The sequence below is a fragment of the Loxodonta africana genome, chromosome 2, assembly GCF_030014295.1.
Source record: "Loxodonta africana isolate mLoxAfr1 chromosome 2, mLoxAfr1.hap2, whole genome shotgun sequence".
In the NCBI taxonomy this organism is placed as follows: Eukaryota; Metazoa; Chordata; class Mammalia; order Proboscidea; family Elephantidae; genus Loxodonta; species Loxodonta africana.
This window is the reverse complement of record NC_087343.1, coordinates 220677829-220698293: the sequence shown is the minus strand read 5'-3', so window position 1 is coordinate 220698293 and position 20465 is coordinate 220677829. Positions and strand designations below refer to the sequence as shown.

General features: G+C 41.0%; 1 protein-coding gene across 2 annotated transcripts in view; it reads left to right on the top strand.

Moving 5' to 3' along the window:
* The window catches only part of DSCAM (DS cell adhesion molecule), a 774401-nt gene that overhangs the window by 455562 nt on the left and 298374 nt on the right, over positions 1–20465 (top strand). For both annotated transcript variants that reach the window (XM_023559109.2, XM_064279473.1), the window contains exon 8: positions 13308–13586. In XM_023559109.2, coding sequence (XP_023414877.1) covers positions 13308–13586 — 279 coding nt within the window. The remainder of the gene's footprint in view (positions 1–13307; positions 13587–20465) is intronic.

Sequence of the window (20465 nt, the reverse complement as noted above, 5' to 3'; positions counted from 1 at the left end):
GTCTGCCGTGTGATGGTCAACATGTCCCTTGACCTTACCAGTAAAAAAAAAAAAACAAAAAACTCATGCTGATCCCAAGTGTGTCAGGCTAGAACTATGCTCCATAGGGTTTTCAGTGGCTGATTTCTTGGAAATCAGCCATCGAGGCACCTCTGGGTGGACTCTAACCTTCAACCTTTCAGATAGTAGCCAAGTGTGCTAACAGTTTGCACTGCCCAGGGGCTCCCTTTCGACCTTGTCCCACCTTTTTTCTAGATTCTGCCTGCACGTGGCCTGTGCAGTACTGCACCACGCCACGCTCAAAGCTCCTTCTGTTTCTACATGGCTGTGATCATCGATGGCTCCCCCTCCTGTTGAATATAAATCTGCCTTTTCTAGCTCCACCCTTTCCTTTTAGTCCCATGATTCCTTCTCGGGTAATTCTGAACAGCCCTCCCACTTTTTCTCCACGTAAACAAAACAGTGAGCCGCCATCTTCCTGGCTAACCGTCTCTAACACCCCTGTTTATCCAACTGTTTCGTATGCAGCAGAGTTTAACAAAGCATTTCCTCTGGGAACACACTGATGTTTCTGTTTGCTCTCAAAGACCCACAGCCCTCTGCGCATGCTCTAACCTGTCCCAAGGGATACGAAGGGTCACCTTTATCTTGAAGACACAGCTTCTTTGTCCAACACATGGCCACCATTGACTAGGCCCTTTGAACTCAGAAGCTAGAACTAGGAAGGTGTTGACTGGTCAGTTGAGTGTTTTTCTTTTGATTTTTTGTCCATAACTAGTTTATGCCACACTATTATCATCTGGTGGCCTAGTAGTTAAGAGCTAGGGCTCTAACCAAAAGGCCAGCAGTTGGAATCCACCAGGCACTCCTTAGAAATCCTGTGAGGAGGTTCTCCTCTGTTCTGTAGGGTAGCTCTGAGTCGGATTCGACTGGACGGCAGTAGGGTTTGTTTTTTTTTTTTTATTGTTATCAGTCCATGCAACGTCCCTATTTTGTCTTAGTTTATCTTATTTTTTAAGACCATCCACTAATGCTGGTGTCATTTCTCTCTGACCCACAAGCACCAACTTTTGGGTACTTTATATATTTACTTTAAGTACATGTACGCGCCTGCGCGCGCAAGTGTATGTAAAAGCCAAGGAAAGTAAACACTTATGTTGCCCCTAGGTCTTTGACTGTATAATGAATATCCTCCTACATGTGCCGATGTATAAGGAGTCCTGGTGGCACCATAGTTAAGAGCTCAGCTGCTAATCAAAAGGTTGGTGGTTTAAACCCACCAGCTGCTCCATGGGAGAAAGATGTGGCAGTCTGCTTCTGTAAAGATTACAGCCTTGGAAATCCTATGGGCAGTTCTGCTCTGTTCTATAGGGTCACTATGAGTTGGAATCGATTCGATGACAATTGGTTTGGCTTCCTTTGGTTTGAATTGTGCGCCTGTGTGATATGATCAGAAACAGACTTGTTAGATGATAGAAATTAACTTAATTTTACTAATAATTGCAGAGCCACTCTTCAAAATCCATCTGCCAGTTTGTGCTGCCACCAGCAGACCATGACATGTCTCATTTTCTCATATCCTTGCTAGAAATTGCTACTATTTGCCTTTCTAATTTTTGCAGATGCAATGGGTGTAAAGTGGCTCTTTGTTTTCATTTAATTACTACTAAGGTTGAGCATCTTTTCATATCCTTATTAGACATTTGGGTTTCCCATCTATGAATTTCCTTTGCCTGTTTTGCCTATAGTCTTCTTCTGATTTTTTCCTGCATTGCTGAAGTTCTTTAAATACGAATCTCATGTTAGTTAGAAATGGTTGCAAATATCTTTTCCAAGAGTACCTTTTGTCTCTTAATTTTGTCTTTGATTTTCTTTATTGGGATCTTGATTAAAAAGTCTCAGAAGTCACAAAAAAAATTTCTACTTTTTTTTTTTCTAATTTCCTCTGTGTTTATGTTTCTACTGTTCACATTTAGGTCTTAAATCCACATGGAGTGTATTTTTATATGGGCTATGACATAGGGGGCCCAATTTCTTCTTCTCTATAGATGAAGGCAGTTTTCCAAATACCATTTATTTTAAAAACCCATACTTTCCTTTCTTCTCCATGTACCAAGACACTAGATTTTTTTTTCCAGAGATAATTTCAGTTCTGTGAAATGTATTGAAGCTTTCTCCTATGGATGATTCATCTATTTCCAAAAATAATGTTTGCTTTTTCTTATATTTGTTGGACATAAGGTTATCTAGATATGTGAGATTAAGCTTAATAATATTATTCTTTATCTCCAGCTTTGATTCTTTTAATCCCTTTGATCTATCATTTACCAAGAAGCATCTTAATGCTACCAAATATAGCTCACTGTTGATTTACTTTCTCCTGGAATCTCTGTTTTTTTTTAGTCTTGTTTTCTATATTGCATGATTGAAAATATACTCTTCTTGACTTTTTTGTTTCACATTTGCCCGGTAGGTCTTTCTCCATCTCTTTTACTCTTCGCTTTTCCGTGGTTTTTGTTATATGATGTTGCTTGAGCCCAATTTATAATCCAATGTGTGTGTGACTTTGGATGCACATTTAACCATGTGTTTGTTTTTAATTACTCTTATGTTGTTGTTGTGTGTCCTCGACTTACAGCGCCCCTATATGACAGAGTGGGTATATGACAGAGTAGAGCTGCCCCATAGGGTTTGCTGGGCCATAATCTTTACGGGAGCAGGTTGCCAGGTTTTCCCCTGCAGAACTGCTGGTGGGTTTAAACTGCCGACCTTGCAGTTAGCAGCTGAGCACTTAACCATCCTGCCACCGGGGCTCCGTAATTACTCTTATAGAAGAAGTAATTTTAGCCAAATTATTTTACATTTTACATCTACCTTGCTTTCATTCTTTGCTTTGCACTAGATAAACTCAAGTATTGGTAATTAAATTTATAATAGGATCTGTTTATATGGAGTGACCATAGAAATTAGTTATATTTCCCAAAACCTTCCAAGCACATGTATTTCCTTATGTTAACTATTCAGTCAAAGAACTGGCTAATTTAATTCAGAAAGAACCAGTTGCTTATTCCGTGTATTGACCTAGGCTTAGGGAACAAAATACCTTGGTGTCACAGACCTGACTTTTCCAAGTTGTCTACGAGTGATTAAAAAAAAAAAAAAATACCTGGACAATTTCACTCTGTGCTTCTCAAATACAGTAGAATCTATGAAAGCTGGAACCTGTGTTAGGCGGAAACTTGGCAAAGAAGGAAAAGTCAAATATTTTCCACTAATAGAGAGCAACAGAAAAGTGGTAAGACTGCACCCTGTCAAAAGCAGAAAACTTGAGAGATCCGGAAAAACAAGACAGTCCTGTCACGTTCCAGCTCTCACAGGTTTCAATATAATCAGAGCATGTCAGTACCGAAAACCACCTTGTATGAATCCTTATATATGATCTAAATGAAGAGACTGAGACTGAGAGAAGTGAGGAGCCTTGCCCAGGGACACACAAGAGTGTTCATGGTTACATAGGCTTATGCTGATGTGCGGATTGTGTGGATGTCTTTCTTATAAAGGGACCAGAGTTGTATTGGTCTGTTTTCAGACATTTAACAACATGGCTCTCGTTCCTTCATTATATCCCTGACTCAATACCCTGAAATTCATCAGAATAATTCAATTGACATAGCTTCGTTGAAGTATCATGACCACCTTTTCATATCCTTGCCTTCACTATGACTTATTTCAACGTTTTATTCAACGAACACAGCCACTTAAAGTCGGGAGTGGTTAATCAAGTTTCTAAAGAGAAATGACATCTTTTATGTCAAGGTCATGGAAAATACTTCTCAAGTAAATAATCTGCCGTTACTGACAATTCCTGTGAAGAAGCTAATTGGGAAAAAAAAAGAAACTCAGTTTGAAAATGAGTGCCAGTGATTTAATGAATCCTATTTATCACTGGCATTTAGCCCAGCGAAAACTACCGCTTGCTGAAGTCAGCTTGCTTTGCTTCCATCAAAAGTTAACAGAAGCAAAAATAAAACAATTACATCCTATTAGGATGATCCCCTTCTTCACCTGGATAAGTAAAACATGAGCTATGTTCCACTGTCTTGACACTGAGGGGATTCAAAAGGCTTTTCTTTAAACTGGAGAGGTGTGGGTTAGCTTGAAAAAAGCTATTGAGTTTCATCACAAAGTCTTCTGTGTAAATACGTTACTGCTCTCAAATGGGGGGAAAGTAGCCTGCCTAGGGAGAATTCCCCTGAGACCACAGTGACTCTTACTATTTAAGTCCAGAAATGCTCATGAATTCTGAAGTTATGCATCATTCTGTAATGGTAAAGAGACTGTATTTGTTTCAATGTGATTTAATTATGGCTGTAACACATAAAAAGCCCTAAAGAAAGATCATATGTGGCTTAAGATTAGAATCACCTGAAGAAACCATTCAATTCCTTCTGCCATATCCCATCCCATGCATCCAGATTGACAATAATACGGGTAATCCATTTTCCTTGTTGGGGGCAGTCATGGTTCAGAGGTGGAATTCTCCCCTTCCATGCAGGAGACACAGGTTCAGTTCCCGGCCAGTGCACCTCGAGCGCAGCCACCACCTGTCTATCATGGAGGCTTGCATATTGCTATGAGACTGAACAGGTTTCGGCACAGCTTCCAGTCGAAGACTAGGAAGAAAGGTGATCTACTTCCGAAAATCAGCCAACAAAACCCTGTGGATCACAGTGGTCTGATCCACAACCAGTCATGGGGATGGCACAGGGCTGGACAGTGTTTTGTTCCTTAGTACACGGGGTCACCGTGAGTCAGGGAGCTGGCTCGATGGCAGCTAACAATAACAATTTTCTCTTGAAAGTACTTTGCAAGGAGATGCTGTCCTGTTTCTTGGAGCTTGCTTTAGTGTTTCACAGTTCAAAATCCCCAAGTTTGTCTTTTTCTCTTCTTTATGTCAGACTTGTGCCTTTCCTGCTGTTGCAAACAACAGTCCCTGTTTCTCTTCATTATCATTCTCGTTATGACTTCAGGTTTTGTTTTTCCTCTTTTTCTTCCTAAACTGCTTTAACTGGCTCCCCCCGCCCCACCCCACCCCATTGGAGTACAATGAACCTGGCACATTCTCTTCTTGTATCAAAAAAATGTGTGTGTGGGTCGCTATGAGTCGGAATCGACTCAACGGCACTGGGTTTTTGGGTGTGTCTCAGAGTACTTTTTTCTTTTTAACTGTGCATAAGGTGAAAGCTTACTGAGAAAATTGGACCCCCATTCTGTCTTTTGTACATAAACTGTTTCATGGCCTTGGTTTCATTCCCCATAATATGTCACACTCTCCCCATTTCCCCCCTGGGTTCCTCATTTCTTTTCGACCCCGTTTTCTACCCTATTCGCCTTCTCATGTTTGCTTTTGGGCAAATATTGCCCTTTTGATCTCATATGATTGATTGTTCTGAGGAGCACATGCCTCTCGGGTGTTCTTGTTTATTTTATGGGCCTGCCTATCGTTTGGCTAGAAGGTGGTCTCCAGGAATGGCTTCAGCTCCAGGTCAGAAGGGTGTCTTAGGGCCATAGTCTCAGGGGTTCCTCCAGTCTCTGCCAGACCAGTAAGTCAGTTCTTTTTTGTGATTTGATTTTTTGTTCAACTTTTTTCTCCTGCTCTGTCCGGGACCCTCTGTTGTGTTTTTCCTCCCATTGGTAATTTTAAATAATTTTTGAAAAATGTTATTTTTCTTACCCTTCTACCTATGTTGTCATATTTTTTGCTCTGCAGTTCTTACGGTCAGACAGTCTAAAATAGGCACCCTGCGCAGTAGCTACCTTGTTTAAAAATACTGTGGAAGAGGTGGCTAATCTCTAGCCAATGCCAGCTGCCATTGACTCAGACTCTAGGTGACTCCGTGAGCCATAGGGTTTTCAAAGGCTGACTTTTCGGAAGTAGATTGCCAGGCCTTTCTTCTGAGGCATCTCTGGGTGGACTCAAACCTCCAACCTTTTGGTTAGCAACTGAGTCCTTAGGCATTTGCCCACCCCATGGACTAACTAGTCTCTCCTCTTGATTTATTGGAAAGTTACCCTCTTCTGTTGTCAACCTTGCTACTCTGTTGGCTGATATTTAGCTTGTGAACCCTATTCTTTAGGCCTCACATCCTGGGAGCCCTTTTTTTTTTCAGTGTATGCAGTGTTTGTATGCATTTGTGTGTGTGTGCACACGTGCACACATGCTTCATAGGGTTTCCAAGAAGCAGATGGTGGATCCGAACTGCCAACATTTTAGTTAGCAGCCGAGCTTTTAACTAGTGTGCCACCAGGGCGTCCTTAGGAGAATAGCAGTAGGCAAGTAAGAAAATCGTTGATTTCAGCACAACACTGTTAAAGAACTATGCATGGGGTGTTTTAGAAGCAGAGAGGGTGTACCTCTAACCAGTTCTGGGTGTGACGTGGGATGGGAATTACGGAGTCAAAAAAAGATTTTCAAGAGAAACTCACTCTCAAAAGGGGTCTGGAGCTTGGAAACGGCTCCAAAAGCAGGTAACAATTGAGTCAACTTTTCACATTATAAGATGATAGGGGTCAGAATGGGGCTAGGTGGAGGATGGTGATGAGGACAGTCAAGAGTCAATATGGCTGGAACAATAAAGGCACTCATGGTAAGAGAATGTGAAGAGTCTGCTTGGCGGCAGGTTTCAGACCTTATAGCATTTGCTGCCCCCTGCTGGATCCTGAAGGCAATGAAGAAATTGAAGCAAAGGGACGTGCTCAGAATAAGGTTTTAGGACAATCAATGTGGTGAAGTGAGGTATATAGGGGTTGTGGTTCAGAAAGACAAAAAATAGGGAGACCAGTAAGACACAATTGAAAAAGTCTTAATAAAGGTGATGGCAGTGTGTTTGGAAAAGAGATATTTAGAGGTAGAAAGGACAAGACTTAGCAACGAACTGGACATGGCTGGAGATAAAGAATAATGCTTTTGTTATCCTGAGCTTCATGTAACTGGGAGATTTTGCTGTCACTGATGTTGTCGTTAGCTGGCATCAAGTCGACCCCTGTTCGTGGTGACTCCGTGCACAAAAGAACAAAATGCTACCTGGTTCTGAGCCATCCCCATGATCAGTTGTGGATCAGACTCTTGAGATAAAAGGGTTTTTATCAGCTGATTTTTGGCAGTAGATGACCAGTCCTTTCTAGCTAGTCTTAGTCTTAAAGCTTCGCTGAAGCCCATTCAGCATCATAGCAACACCCAAGCCTCCACTGACAGAGGGGTGGTGGCTGCACACGAGGTGCACCGGCCAGGAATCGAACCTGGGTCTCCCACATGGAAGGCAAGAATTCTACCACTGAACCACCACCACCCTCTAATTGGAGTAGAGAATTGACAATGAATCTTAGGTTAAGGGTGAAATGTGATATGTTTGGCTTGGGATTTGAGATGCTTCTGAGACATCACGTTGAAGATATCAGTAGACAACTGCACAAGCAGCCATGGAGCTTGACGAGGAGCTTTTGGTTGAAAGTTAGGGAATCAATGGCAATGAACTGTCAGCTGGAACTGAGGGAGTAGAGAGAGCATCAGGGACATAGAGGAAGGAACTGAGGCCAGGACAGGGCACTCAGGAACAATGTTTCAGTGAGTTTATGATTAGTAAGGGGCACACAGGTTCATTTGAATTGCTGAACTACCTATTTAAGGTTTTTAATTTCCTGTAATTTGTTACATGCATTTTATAAATGAAGGAGACACCTACCCACATTCTCCCTTTGCCATGGAATTTTAAACTCAAATCTCTTATAAAACACCTGTCTCTGTTTTAGATAGCTAAAATAAATAGCCATAAACAAGCAGAAAAGGTGCTGAGATTTATTATCTTTGAAATATATTGTCATTGTTGTTGCGAGTGCCACGTCTGCTGAGGTACCGCTGAGTAACTTTGAACCAGCAACCTTTCAGCTAGTAATCATTTACGCACCCAGGGGCTCCCTTGGGGGGAAAAAATATTACTGGTCCATTTAATTAGCCTAGAAATATTTTTGAATCATATTTATCATAAAAATAGTTGTAAATCAGTTCTAGTAATTGGGAAAACAAAACAAAAAAAAAACCTCATTACCCATATTGGAATCTTGATTGAATAAAATGAAGATGATAATCTTATATACAAAAAATCACATGCACTAAGAAATAACCCCAGAAAAAGAAATAGTCTCAGCCCATGTTTAGCGGTACAATGTAATCTGAGAAAAGATGCATGTTGTCACCGCCGTATCTGTGACGGATAATGTTCTAGCAACAGTAGGTGAAATGTGCTGGTTCTGCAGACTGCTAGTGTTTATACTGAGCGAGAATTGTGAAATTTGGTCTATAGGATTTTTGTTCTTGTTTTTAATCAGAAACAGTCTTCCAAGTCATAGCAGGTTCAGTGAACCCAGTACTTTCTGAAATTGGAGTAAATATGGGTGATTTGGTCCAGCTACTCATTTCTGGCCATGGGAGACAATGTTTCTTTATAATTTAGAATGTGGCCAGAGCCGAGGACTCTCTGCAAACTTTAGTTTCCTGTTTTTGCTCATAACCTTTGTCTTAAAGGAGCACAGAGCAGAACAGGGATTCTTCTCGTCTGAGCAAGTCTTAACTACTTCAGTTGAAATGCATTTCTCTAAATGTGCTCAAAGAGTCCTTGGGTGGCAGAGACAGTTAAGTGCTCAGCTGTAATCTGAAAGGCTAGAGGTTCGAGTCCACCTGGAAGCACCTTGGAAGAAAGGCCTGGCAATCTACTTCTGAAAAAATCAGCTGTTGAAAAGTCTATGGAGCACAGTTGTACTCTCACGGACATGGGGTTGCCATGAGTCAGAATCTGATGTCAACTGGTTTTAGAATACATCCAAATCTCCTATTTAATTCAGCCACAAAAATTCAAATGTGCTTTTTCCAACCTATGCCTAGAGAAAAATACTTTCAACATGTTTTATTTATTTATTTATTTTGCATTATTTCAGCTGTCCCAAACACACCCAAGACATACATCTGTAAGGAAACCTTAGATATTGATCCTGAATGTCAGCCTCACCACACTGTAGTGACTGACATGCCTTGCTCCTCTGTCCCTGCCCTTCCCACCCAACAGTCAGGGTCAGAGTTCCCCCTTGCCTTTCCTTCCTAGACAGTGTGTGGGTGTCAGTTAAAATCAGTTCATATTGAACAGTAAGGGGAGCTCAGAGTGAGAGGCCAAGAAGAGGCACCAAAGGAGCCCAAGTTTATGTGAACTGCTTAAGCCTCTGGTTTCTTTTAGCACCTGCTGGCTTGAACAGTGTTCTTACTCCCTCATCGGGCCTTCCTTATCTTGGCCTGATGCCTCTGCCTCCTCCAGCAGGGTTGGTCCCCTCTGAAGCTCAGACCCAGAACCAGTCTAAAACTCATTTGAGCCAGAAGCAGCTCTGGCCGCCGATGGCTTGGAGGTCTTCCAGCTCAGGGAGTAAGCTCATGTAGCAGTTCAGAGTTGTCATGAGTGGCCATACCTGAATAAGAAAGACCAGGTCTTAACCATGTCTTGACCAACTTTCAGGGGGTGGGATGGCCCAGTGGAACTGCTAGTTAGAAGTCCTGGGCCCCTAGACCAGAAAGACTATGAGCATGAGCTCTGCCCTTGCCCTGCCATCCCATTACTGTGTCCTGACCTGCCAGTTGTATCTTCCTTTTCTAGTAACAACTCTAGGGCCGTGTAATATTCAGTGTAAGCGTGTATTCGTCGTCACCTCCAAAAGGTATTTTCAGAGAACTGTTGTGCAGTTGGAGCTTTGGTGGTGCAGTAGTTAAGAGCTTGGTTGCTAACCAAAAGGTTAGCAATTCGAATCCACCAGCCATTCCTTGGAAACCCTATGGGGCAGTTCTATTCTGCCCTATAGTGTCACTATGGGTCAGAATCGACTCGACGGTGACAGGTTCTGGTTTTATTGTGCAATTAACATACATAAGGCACTATTCCACAGATTGTGGGGAATAAAAAGGGTAAACTCGGTACAACTCCTGTACTCCTGGTTCACTCTATTTAAAGAAGTAGAATGTGTATAGGTCACTATATTCAGATAAGATGTAGTATAATGTATTCTGTATGGACAACAGGTTCCTGGTGTGGGTGGAGGAACAGCTAAATTGTGTTCTGTGTATAGAGTGGAGAACTACATCAAGCTGGAGTCAGTAATCTACAACTTTGGAAACCTAAAGTGCTTTGCCAAGTAGCAGGACTAGACACATAACCACGCTTGTGGATGGGGAGCCCGTTAAGTGATTTGCTTGACTTAAAGTCACACAAGCTCACCAGCCTCATTGCCCTAGAGTCACAGATGGTGTGTTAATGAACAGTACAGAGCTTGAAGTCGCTGCAGGTCCCAGACTTGCCCAGTGTGGGTGCATGCACGTAGGATGGGTGTGTAGTTGGGACTTGGCTCTCAGAGATCAGCCACGGGATTTACATTCTCAAAATGGATAGGATGAGCAGGTACAATTTTGGGAGATTTCATGAAACACATAAGATGTGGGAAAAGAAAAGTCGTTAAAGGATGGGAAGAAAGAATTTGTTAGGCAGAATGGAGAAAAGGGGGTGTGAGAACACATAAGGTCTGGGCAGATTAAAGACTTTGGCTTGAGGAAGGGCCATTTGGGCAGTCTGAGACCAAAAGCTGTCGTCTTGAGGATTGCATGAGACTCCTTCGTGGAGTTAGACTACAATGCAAAATGAGATGACAAAAGGTAGAACTGATAGAATGGTATATGGTAAAGAAGATAGCCACTGCCCTTCTGTCAGTTTGTGGTACTGTGGTGGCTATGTGTTGCTGTGATACTGGAAGCCATGCCACCAGTAGTTCAGATTACCACTAGGGTCACCAAAGGGGGATAGGTATCAACAGAGCTTCCAGGTTGAGACAAACTAGGAAGAAGGGCCTGCTGATCTACTTCCAAAAATTAGCCAGTGAAAACCCTATGGACCACAGAATATTATTGGAGACATCAACCTGCTTACTTTGGATGTGTCATCAGGAGGGACTGATCACTGGAGAAGAACATCATGTTTAATAAAGTGGAGGGCCAGTGAAGGTTAGGGAAATCCTCACTAAGATGGATTGACACAATGGGCCCAACAATGGACTCAAACATACCAATGATCATGAAGATGGTACAGGCGTGGGCAGTGTTTTGTTTTGTTATAAAGAAGGCCTCTGCGAGTCAGAGCCGGCCCAACTGCAACTAGCAACAACAACAGCAATGAAAATAGAGTCTCGGTATGTCTCAACGTACACGTAATATATTTGATTTTCCCAGTGAATTGTGGCCCTTGAGTCAAAGAAAGAGACAGGAGGAAGGAAGGCAGAATGACGCTTCCATGTACCACCTGGGCTCTGTGCTGGGCTTGTTAGATAAACTTCCCAAACACTCTCATGAATTGAATTTCGTGATCACCATTGTCCACATGAAGAAACAGAATCAAAGAGTTAAAGAAAATGGATCAAGACAGCACTGCTAATTGCCCAAGACTGACTGACACCAAATCCAATTTTTTTTTTCCCAACATGTGGTACTGCCCCTCTCTAGGGAAGAAATGTATATATACACACACATTCCCTGTGAAAAGGAGTATACAATTACTTCTTGAGGGAAAAGACATGAAACATAGCATGATTTAACTTTCTTGTTGAGGACTGAGAAACAATGAATCCAAGCTGACATTTGGCAGAATCCGATGGCTCCGAGCAGCCACGGAGAGAGGAACCCAGCCTCTGCAGAGGAAATACACACACCAAGTAATAAGTGACATTTACTGAATATTTACATACTTCTTGTAGAAAGGTTATGTCAAAACCTGTTGCATGTCACCTTCAGAATTTCTGCTTCTGTGATATTACAAGCTTTCATTGCCAACTAGCTTTGGGGAATTTACCTTTTATTTGGGTGACATAAGGAATCAGGTTAAGTAATCCATGTGTCTCAAAAGGATGGTTTGCTTTTACTGAAATCATTAGAAGAGGCTGTGAGTCACTGGGTTTATTTTTGCCTCCAACTTTATATCTTCTGATTGCAAAATTTCAGATTTTGGACCTTTGAAAAGATTTTTTGAGAGTTTTGTACAGCAGCCTTGTGAGTCATGGCTTGAAGCAAGAGAGTCAGTGGGTGTGGTAAGGAGAGGATCAAGGTGGTTTCTTAATGATATACTAATGATGACCTTTCTTGCCTTCCATGTGGGAGACCTGGGTTCGATTCCTGGCCAATGCACTTCATCTACACACACCACTGGTCTGTCAGTGGAGATTTGCAGGTTGCTATGATGCTGAACAGATTTCAGTGGAGCTTCCAGACTAAGATGGACTAGGAAGAAAGGCCCGGTGATCTACTTCTGAAAATCAGCCAGTGAAAACCCTATGGATCACAATGGTCTGCTCCATAACCCATCCTGGGAATGGTGCAGCACCAGGCAGTGTTTTACTCCTTTGTGCCTAGGATCACCATGAGTCGGGGGCCCACTCGAGAACAGCTAACAACAGCAGCAAATAGTGGCCTGCATTCTGATGTAATATGACAGACAAAGCAAGAAATAAGTCTGACTTGGACATTATTCCGGGAAAATGACTTTTCCCTCTGACTAAATCTTTCCTTTATCATGAAAAATGTATTTTAATTATTTTAGATTGTTTTATTGTGTCAATATGATTTTTTAAATATACAAAATGTTTCCTTTGTCCAGTTAATATATTAACTGTACTTATGATTCAGAGTCTTACTTATATCCTCTGGTTTTGTATGAATTGCAAAAAATACGGCTATTAAGGGCAATGGGCTATAGCCCACAATGTCCCAAACTGCTGGGTGCATTGAATTCTTGTGTCTGCTCTTTATAGTTGGTGTCTAGTTTCTTGGCCTCCTTTAGTTTTCAACTGTAGCTTCTTGCTGAGCCCTCATCGGTATGCCTGAATTTCCAGTATCTTGTTTAGACCAAGAAATGAGATAGTATAGTGTTGTAATAGTTTAAAATAAGATGTTCAAAGCAAGAGACTATCCTTTGAAAGGCCTATGTGGCACAGATTTAAGCAACTTGACATATCCTAAGTCACTGGTTTCCAAGTCTGGTCCCGGGACCACCTGGGAGCTTGTTAGAAATGGAAACTCTCAGGATCCAACCCAGGTCAACTGAATGAGGTACGTTAGTGATCGTGTTACCCTTTCTACAGAACACAAAGGGGTTAAAGAAAAAGCAAAGATAGACTGTATACACAGTTCATTATTATTGTTCCTCCCTTACTTTTTTTTTCCCCTTGTCTTTCAGTTCCACCTTTTATCCAACCTTTTGAGTTTCCAAGATTCTCCATAGGACAGAGGGTCTTTATCCCATGTGTCGTGGTCTCAGGGGACTTACCAATCACCATCACCTGGCAGAAGGACGGCCGGCCCATCCCAGCGAGCCTGGGCGTAACCATTGACAACATTGACTTCACAAGCTCCCTAAGGATTTCCAACCTCTCCCTGATGCATAATGGCAATTACACCTGCATCGCACGGAATGAGGCAGCAGCAGTGGAGCACCAGAGTCAGCTCATCGTGAGAGGTAAGCAGAGCGCAGTGGCCCATGGCGCCGATGGAATGGAATTCAACCACATCCCAGATGGCGTGTGTTGGAAATACTGTGGAAATAACTGGAATTCACTCTTGTCACATTAAAAAGGAGAAATGTAACTATAGAACACCTCTCAACTCCAAGCCAAGGTTTTATTGACCTAAAATACAAAGTTTAAAATAATTACGCATAAGAAAAGTACAGAGAGCTGTAGATTCAATTCATGAAATAGGGCTTCCAGACCCTGACCCACTCATTTTTGAGGCTCAAAGTCCATGAGCTCCTGCTATACTGCTTTTATTTTATACAGCACTTTTTATAACACTTCTACTTTCATTTAGGTCCCTGGGTTGTGCAAGTGGTTTGCGCTCGACTACTAACCTAAAGTTAGGTGGTTCAAACGCACCCAGTGGTGCTGTGAAAGATAGGTCTGGTGATCTGCTTCCGTACAGATTACACATGGAACAGTTCTACTCTGTAACACATGGGGTCGCCATGAGTTAGACCCAAGGATACCCTATGGAACAGTTCTACTCTGTAATACATGGGGTCGCCATGACTTAGACCCAAGGATACCCTATGGAACAGTTGTACTCTGTAACACATGGAGCCGCCATGACTTAGAATCAACTCAAAGGTAATGTTTTTTTTGTTTTTTGTTTACTTAGTATTTAGATAAATGTCTTTTTAAAATAATATTTATAAAGGCCATATAGCACAGTTTTTCCAAATAGCCATAAAATAGTAGTTTTCTGCTCTTTCTATGTCTTGTCATGTTTTGTTTTTAAAGGAGTATGCTTTACTTTTCTCCACTCTTATACTTAGCATTGGATCTCCCAATATTTGAAAGACTGTTGTAATGTTTTTTAAATTAAAGCAGCATGTGATAATATTTATGGAAAAAAAAAATAGAGCCATCTAATGTATTGACAACATTGGCAAGTAATTTCAATAAATCTAAATTGTAAGCATCAGCCTTATTTCAAATCTGCATTCAAGTCACCAAATTCCCGTGAAGCATCACAGTCCTCATCTGAGACATGAGCAGCTAGTGTTCTCTAAAGTCTGTCCAGCATGGACATGCTGTGATCCATGATTCTCCAGGAATAAGTGTGCATTCGTCTGCCAGTACACCATTCATACACACTGCAAAAATAACTCTATAAATTTAAACAGGAATATTTTAGCTTATTTGCATTTTAAAACTCCCCAAACTTTGGGCTCACAGGGTGCTTTTTGGGGAGGAAATGATTTCAGCCACCTGCAGGAGAGTTGGTGGATCCAAGTAGACAAGTAGACTCTTGAGCAGTAGATGCCCGTGTTCTTCCTCAGTCCTTAAAACTTGTCCCGATGACACTTCTCCTCGCTTACTGGTTGTTAGTTACCATTGAGTCAGCTCTGAATCATGGTGACCCCATGTACTGTAGGATGAAACACTGCCCGGTCCCGCACCATTCTCATGCTTGAATCCATTGCTGCTTTCCAACCTAGGGGCCTCATCTTCTAGCACTATGGTGGATAATATTCTGTTGTGATCCATAAGGGTTTCATTGGCTAAAATTTTTGGAAATAGATCACCACGCCTTTCTTCCTAGTCTTAGTCTGGAAGCTCCTGTGAAACCTGTCCACAGTAAGTGGTATAGCTTCTAACATCATAGCACGTAGCAGCATGCAAGCCACCACAGTAGAACAAATGGACAGACAGGTGGTGGTCTGTTTGTCTACTAGCCTACAAAAGATAGAGAATCATACTTAGAAGTCATACAGAGAAACCAATTTTGTATTCATGAAAAATATTTCGCCTAGTTTTTTTAGTAAATGAGTAAGAAATATATCTTCACTAAGATACTAATTGAGTTAGAAACTAAAGGTATGAATAACACTTTTCCCTTTCTACTTTGAACTTTTGTGTATAAGAATTGGGATACATAAAAAATGTTTTCCTTTTTTAAGATAAATAAAAATGGTGGCCAGCCTAGTATCTGTTTCCCAAGTGTTTTCTTATAAGCAGATGTGACCCTTATTTTCAGCACTTGTGAAGGGCCAAGCAGTCCGTCAGCCTGTCTCCTACGTAATCTGCTCAGAAGGGTCCGAGCCAGAAAACAGAAATGTTAGGGAAACATGGACATAAGATAGTCTTTGTATCACTTGGCCTTGCAGGAAAGGCAACCGGACTTTTTCTGACCAAGGCAAATGGTCAGAGGCACCGAAATGGAGCCTAGTTATTCAGGATAATGTAGATGATAACAATCTTATTTATGGCTTTATGTGGTGGTTCTTCAAATATGTTAACTAAGCTTCTGTGAAACTGACGTTAGTTACCAATTATAATATAAAAACGTAATAAAACTTAAGAGATGATAATTTGAAAATATTAGGTCTCTCAAAGAGAGGAGGCAGTGATGGTTCAGTGGTAGAATTCTCACCTTCCATGTGGGAGACCCAGCGGTTCAATTTAATTCCCGGCCAACACACCTCATGTACAGCCACGACCTGTCTGTCAGTGGAAGCTTGCATGTTGCTATGAGGCTGAACAGGTTTCAGCAGAGCTTCCAGACTAAGATAGACTAGGAAGAAAGGCCTGGTTATCTGCTTCCAAAAATTAGCTAGTTAAAACCCTGTGGATCACAATGGTCTGATCCGCAGATGATCATGGGGATGGTATAGGACTGGGCAGCACTTTGTGCCATCGCGAAGGGGTCACCAGGAGTCGGGAGTGACTTGAAGGCAGCTATAACAACAACAGTTAGCCTTATATTCCTACCATTTTGTGTGTGTGTGTGTGTGTGTGCTTTAGGTGAAACTTTGCAGCTCAAGTTAATTTCTCATACAAAAATTCATACACATATGGTTATATGACCCTAGTTGCAATCCCTGTAATGTGACAGCACACTCCCCCTTTCTACCCTGGGTTTGCCGTGTCCATTCACCCAGCTCCTATCCCTTTCTGCCTTCTCATTCTACAGATTTTTTATTTCCTGGTGAGTAAATCACAACTAGATAGTGAATGAGTACATCACTTAACTGAAACAAACATATTTGTTTATATATTTACTAAAAATTAGTTTTATTTGGTGCTTGCCAGTTCGTGAAGTACTTATTAAGGACATGAGAACCTTGGGGAGCCTTCCATGCTTTCTCAATGATTTGGGGGAGGAAAATAAGGTAGAGCAAAAGCCATAATAAACTGCAAAATACAACAAAGCAGAAATAATGCTGTAATTTTATTATCACAACCAGTGAGAACTATGATAAATTCTTTTATTTATATTTTGCAGCAATAAACTTGACATGTTTATTAATTAAACTATCACTTAAATTAAAAAAAAAAGTGATACGTTCTTTTAGAATTGTCTTGGTATTTACAAGGGCTATTAGAAGCTTGGGAGGATAACTACAAAACCCTCTCATTCTTTTATTCTTTAAATTATGTTCATGGCAACATTATTAGTGAAGGGTTAAATGACAATGTAGCTTTCATAACTGTGTAGTAAACAGCTTAGTAACTGTTCCTTTTTTTCTAGAGCTCAGTATTTAATGTTCTCATTCATTTTTTTCACCAGTTGCTTTGAATGATTATATTTCTTTGCCTGACAATATGACCCAAATATAAAATGCAAAGATTCCAGGTGAAAATGAAATGTCACAATTACTTCAGTATTTCTGGCACTGATTTTTTTCTCCCCACTCCCAACTTAGTGATCCACTAGAAAAGGTTACATTAGGCTTTACAATTAATCTGAAGTTTATTACAGTATTGACCCCACTTGAGATCAGAATCACCAGTCAGCTGAGAAAGATAGCAAAATGTCTAAAATCCAACTGACAATTATGTAACAATTTCTGAATCATCAGTGATATTCCTTATGTTCATCAGAGAAAATAATATATATTAAGGATAAGTTAGATGTTAGCCAGGCTATTGGTGGTGATTGTAATCATTACTTGTTTTTTTTTTTATTTCTTTTTTTTTTTTTAAGTAGCAATAAAAATCAGCTATTTGTCAATCTCTTTTGAAATCTATCTACATTGAAATCAGCTTATCTGCATTGGAGACCTTTTTAATGAAATCAGTTCAGGTACACACTTGTTCCTGCTAAATATTTCTCTAAATGATTAACCTATCCCACTGTGTATGACTTTTTATTCAACCGCAATAAATCATGTCCTTTCTAATGCTATATATCATCTGGCCAAAGAAATAATTTTGCCTCAGATTTACCCAGACGCTATGTTGATGGGCTGTTAGCTGCCACCAGGCTGGCCCCCAACTCTTGGCATCCAGATACACAACAGAATGAAATCCTGTCCAGTTCCCTTATGGAAGCCGGAAATTCTACCGGTGAACCACCATTGTCCCCCATTGAGGCAAAAGTTTCAAAAGTCATAAAGTCTTGTGAGCTACAAAAAAAAAAAAAAATTTAAAATTATTATATATGTCATGCATTAGAATTTTTAAAGCTTAAGGAGCTTTTAAGAATCCTTAGTGTCCAGGCTGCAGCTTGTACTAATTAAATACAAATCTTTGGAGGTACGATGCCTGCCTGGCATCAGTAAAGTGTACAGTTCTCTACCCTAGAGGTTCAAATGTGCAGTTAGATTTGAGTCCTAGTGCCCTATGTAATTTGAATAAATAATTTCTCTTTTAAAGAAGGGTGGATTTTATTCTAAATACAAGGTGAAGTAAGTGATGGGTGGCTTGTGTCAGGGCAGTGGCAAGGCCTGATTTACCTTTTTAATCATCAGCCTATCAGCCTTCCTAGGAGGGAAGGAGTTGTCCAGAAATCAGGGATGGTAGTTAAGAGGCTCTTTCAGAAGTTCAGGCAAGAGAAAATGCCTTGGATTAAGGTAACAAAGGTCAAGGTAATAAGAAGCAGCTGAATTTGCAGTAGGTTTTGGAGATAAAGAAAACAAAATATTTTTCTAAAGCAAATGTCACACAGAGAGGAAGAGGAATCAGTTATGTCTTCTCCATGCTTTGCCTTTAACAGGGTGAACAGAAATAGGAAAGCAACAGGGAGGGGCAGTTGTGACAAGGGACCAAGGATGAGGGAGAGACAAGAGCCCTAGACACAAGGCACTTCAACATTCAGGGTTCCAGAAAAGGAAGAGGAACTAGTAGTGGAGCCAGAGAAGGACAAAAAGTAGCCAGGGAAGTAGGAGGAAACCTGTGGAGCTCTGGTGGTGCAGTGGTTAAGAGCAATGACTGCTAATCAAAAGGTCAGCAGTTTGAATCCACTAGCTGCTCCTTGAAAACCCTATGAGATAGTTCTACTCTGTCCTATAGGGTTGCTATGGACTTTGGTTTTGCTGGGGCTCCAGAAATAATACAGAAAATTTGTCATGTCTACATGACCTTGAAAACATGATTAAGTACACATCACATGAAAGAGACCATGGGGGTGATACAAGTATGAAGCAATTATTTAGAATGGCAACCTTGGGAATCGAGTTAAAAAATTAACAGTAAAATATATTCTGAAGAAATTCTAAGAAGTTGGTGATATTTTGCATGTGCGTGTTGGAGGTGACAACTAAGAAATTTAGGCTGAGATGTATATGTTAGAAATGAAATTTGGGACCCAATTTTAGTGTCTCCTTATAGCAGAGTCTTATGATCTCAGATCACTGTAAAGTTTAGCACATTTTTGATAGCCTGGGTCACTGGGAAGATCTATAAAGACTTAAAATAAATTAACTGTTATCATAAGGAAAATGTAATAAACAGAAAACAAGCTTGGCTCTTGCATGTGTGCCCTATGGCCTATACCAATCGCCATCCAGTCGATTCCAACTCATAGTGAACCTATGGACAGAGTAGAACTGCCTCACAGGGTGTCCAAGGAGTGATTGGTGGATTCAAACTGCTGACCTTTCGGTTAGCAGCAAACTCTTAACCACTGTGCTACCAGGGCTCTGCAGTGCACCAATAATCTCCCTAATGACATGCTCATTTGGGTGACCTTGGCGTTAATGAAACCATCTGAGGTAAAATGTTGGACTTAATGACGGATCATGCCTGCCCTTTAGTTCCTATTATTAGCCTTGAACCACTGACAGGAAAGCTGCCAAAGCAATGGTTTCCTGTCCGTGATTCCAAAGGAGGTAACTTTTCTAACACTTCTGCGTACCTTATGATAGACTTGTTATTTCTGGTTTGTAATGATCTTGTCCCACATAGAGAAACAAACATGCTAGCTGAAAGGCCTATAACCAAAAAAAAAAAAAAAAAAACAAATCCATTGCTGCTGAGTCGATTCCAGTTCCTAACGGCCTGTGGTTGACCTTTATTTGACAGGAAAAAGAAAATAAGTATACAAGGATAGCAAGTCCCTGGGTGGCAGAGATGGTTAAGCACTTGACTACTAGCCAAAACGTTGGTGGTTTGAACCCACCCAGAAGCACCTCTGAAGACTGGCCTGACAATCTGCTTCTGAAAGGTCAGAGCCGTGGAAACCCTGTGGAGCACAGTTCTACTCTGAAATACATGGCTTGGGGTTGCCATGAGTAGCAATCAACTTGAAGCCAAACTAACAACAACAGCAACAACATCTTTTTACTATGTTTACTGACCCAACTTTTGATACCATTCATTTTATTGTTTTACTTCACTCATTCATTCATTCATCCATTTGTTATTCCAACACATTTATTAAGTATATTTTTTTATAACAGGCATTGTTCTGGGTGCTGGGGCTACAATGGTGATCAAAATGGAAACACTAAATCTCTGCCCCATAGAGCTCACATTCTACTGGAGGAGAGAGGGAGGGAGGGAGGGAGGGAGGGAGGGAAGGAAGGAAGGAAGGAAGGAAGGAAGGAAGGAAGGAAGGAAGGAAGGAAGGAAGGAAGGAAGGAAGGAAGGAAGGA